Source organism: Adelges cooleyi, unplaced genomic scaffold, assembly GCF_023614345.1.
Source record: "Adelges cooleyi isolate 19-005CV unplaced genomic scaffold, UGA_ACOO_1.1 ACOO_flye_CR_arks_rails_tigmint_CR_PRNA_574, whole genome shotgun sequence".
Taxonomy (NCBI): domain Eukaryota; kingdom Metazoa; phylum Arthropoda; class Insecta; order Hemiptera; family Adelgidae; genus Adelges; species Adelges cooleyi.
Genome location: NW_026096268.1, coordinates 757568 through 760063, shown reverse-complemented (window position 1 = coordinate 760063; position 2496 = coordinate 757568). Strand labels below are relative to the sequence as shown.

At 42.0% G+C, this 2496-nt stretch overlaps 1 protein-coding gene across 1 annotated transcript; it reads left to right on the top strand.

The window, feature by feature from the left end:
* Positions 1 to 313: 313 nt before the first annotated feature.
* On the top strand, positions 314 to 2242 carry LOC126842686 (pancreatic triacylglycerol lipase-like). The gene is made up of 6 exons (XM_050579773.1): positions 314 to 548; positions 680 to 816; positions 905 to 1195; positions 1258 to 1440; positions 1820 to 2075; positions 2167 to 2242. Exons 1-6 carry the CDS (start codon positions 403 to 405, stop codon positions 2234 to 2236), a joined length of 1083 nt encoding a protein of 360 aa, XP_050435730.1. The 5' UTR covers positions 314 to 402; the 3' UTR covers positions 2237 to 2242.
* Positions 2243 to 2496: the final 254 nt, after the last annotated feature.

Sequence of the window (2496 nt, the reverse complement as noted above, 5' to 3'; positions counted from 1 at the left end):
ATCGGACTATCCTAATCGGTCTCATTATACACGTGAATGACAGGCATGTGCTACATGCCTTCATTACAATAATCTATTATGTACGTTGAGTAAATTTCGAATAATAATTAATAAACATGTCACGAGTTAAGTTGTTCTTAAAAAAAATTATTTAAATTATTCTATAATTTAAATAAAACCAACAAGGTTGCAAAAATAATATAGCGTTAATAATCACGAACTGCTAAAAATACTATGCAAATTGCCAACGAAAATGAATAATTACACAAGTACTTAATACGGTCCACTAACCTAAGTCGATGAGTGTCGACACTCGAGAACTTCAGTCTTCACGCGTTAACGGAAGAGCGTTTCATAGTTGCTTCTTTTCCGTCGTGGGCTTACTACACTATAACGGCAAAGATGAATTATACAATGTTGAGTATCGTTTTAATTGTTTTGACGTTGCTGAGAAGTTCCAAACCGAACCCTTTGAACACGGATAGCGGTGCGATTTGCGAATCTTTGCCCTCGGACCAAAACAGTATCAAGTTCTACTTGTACACAAAGTGAGAGAAACTGTTCCGAATTTTGGAACGACTTAATTTATAATAACGAATTGTACACTACGCTTATGATTCGCGTACGATTTGGTAAACTGTTGGCTGTAATCGTCGTTAAACGCTAAACAACGTTCTAGAAAGTCTTCGGCCGAGTTAACCGTGGACAAAGATTCGATAAACGCAGCGCCATTTGCCGATTCCAACAAACTCGTTTTGTATTTACACGGTTTCGCCGAGTCCGTGGACGTGGCAGGCCCTAAGATTGTTCGAGACGGTTAGACAATATAATTCTAAGTCGGCAACACACACACACACACACACTGTCGGTAAGTACATTTTTACACGTCGGTTCACGGTTACAGCCTACTTAAACGGGACAGAGGACCTCAACGTTGTTCTGGTGGACTATTCGGGCATGTCGATGGCGAGGGGCTTCACTCTGTACGACTTCGCCTCGTCTTTTCCGCGGTCCAGGTACTGTTATTTGCCGAGAATCGCCGACAGACTCGCGGAGATGATATCGCTCATACAAGAAGTCGTCGCGCGAATCAGCCACACGCATTTGGTCGGGCTCAGTCTGGGCGCCCAGATAGCCGGCAAAACCGGGAGGCGGTACAAAGAAATCACCGGCCGCACGTTGAACAGAGTCACCGGTATGTAAAAACGAGGCCTATCGCCACACAATTAATCATTTTTTACCCTCCGTCGCCATCAGCTTTGGACGCTGCCGGCACTTGTTTCGAGCAGTCCCCGGAAATCAGCAGAGACAGTGCCATTTTCGTGGACGCGATACACACCAACGCCGGTTGGTTCGGCCTCGTGGCGCCGGTGGGACACGTCGACGTGTACTTGAACAACGGCATCGTACAGCCCATTTGCCTGACCAACGCCGACGCCGGTAAGAACCACTAATTGTAGCCGTACGTGAAAATTCATCTCTCGGGGGTCTGTTTCAAGGGAAAATATTTAGATTTTCGCTTCAGATTTTTTAAAAACTAAAGCGCCGAGCTCGCATATCTTGACGCGATTTCGATTAATAGACAATGATGCACGCGCCGTCTGATAAAATGCATCCGATGCGGTATGTGATGTCCGGAAATGCTATTCTTCTAACACACCTACTGTGGTAAAATATAACCGCGATACCACTCATATACAATAATAAAAGTGCAACTATTGTTTATTTTATTTTCAAAAAATGATTAATATACTAATAACACATATAATGAGACTTTTAGCCCACTGTGGTTGTCTAACACATTTTTCGGTCAACACAGTTACAGGCTTCTTGGGTATGCCGTCCGCCATGGAGGAACCGACGATTTGCTCGCACGTGTCTTCGGTCTTATTCTTCGTCGCGTCCATTAACAATGACAAGATATACGCACAGCCCTGTCGTCAGATCAGACAATTGACTCGAAACGCCGAAAACATATTTTTGTTGGACCGAGACAACGACAACGCAATCAGCTTGACGTGCAGTTCGTCTAGCAACGAGCAGCAAATAGTATTTGGCCAACACGTGCCTCATAAGTAAGCAACAGCGTCGATTAGATAACTTGTCGTATATTGTACATGACACTGTTGATTTATTGAAACTTAATTTGAAAATGTATATTTACAGTGCCTTGGGGACGTACCATGCCACCATCTCAAATATACTAGAGCTACTCAACCCACCACCAAGTCAATAGGTAATATTACCTTTACCTAATAACTTTTTTATAATTTTACGGAATATGCGTTGATTTATCTTTTAAAAAAAAATACTACATATATTTAAGGGATCAAATCATTCGTTTTGGGTTTAGGGCATAGTATAAATGTTTTTGGCTTTTGAAGTCTTTAAATCTGAAAACAACTAATCGACCACTAACATATCTTGCGGTTTCTCCCATATGGGATTACTAAATCCCGCATGGGATATGTTTTATGAGTATAGTTAATCATAAAA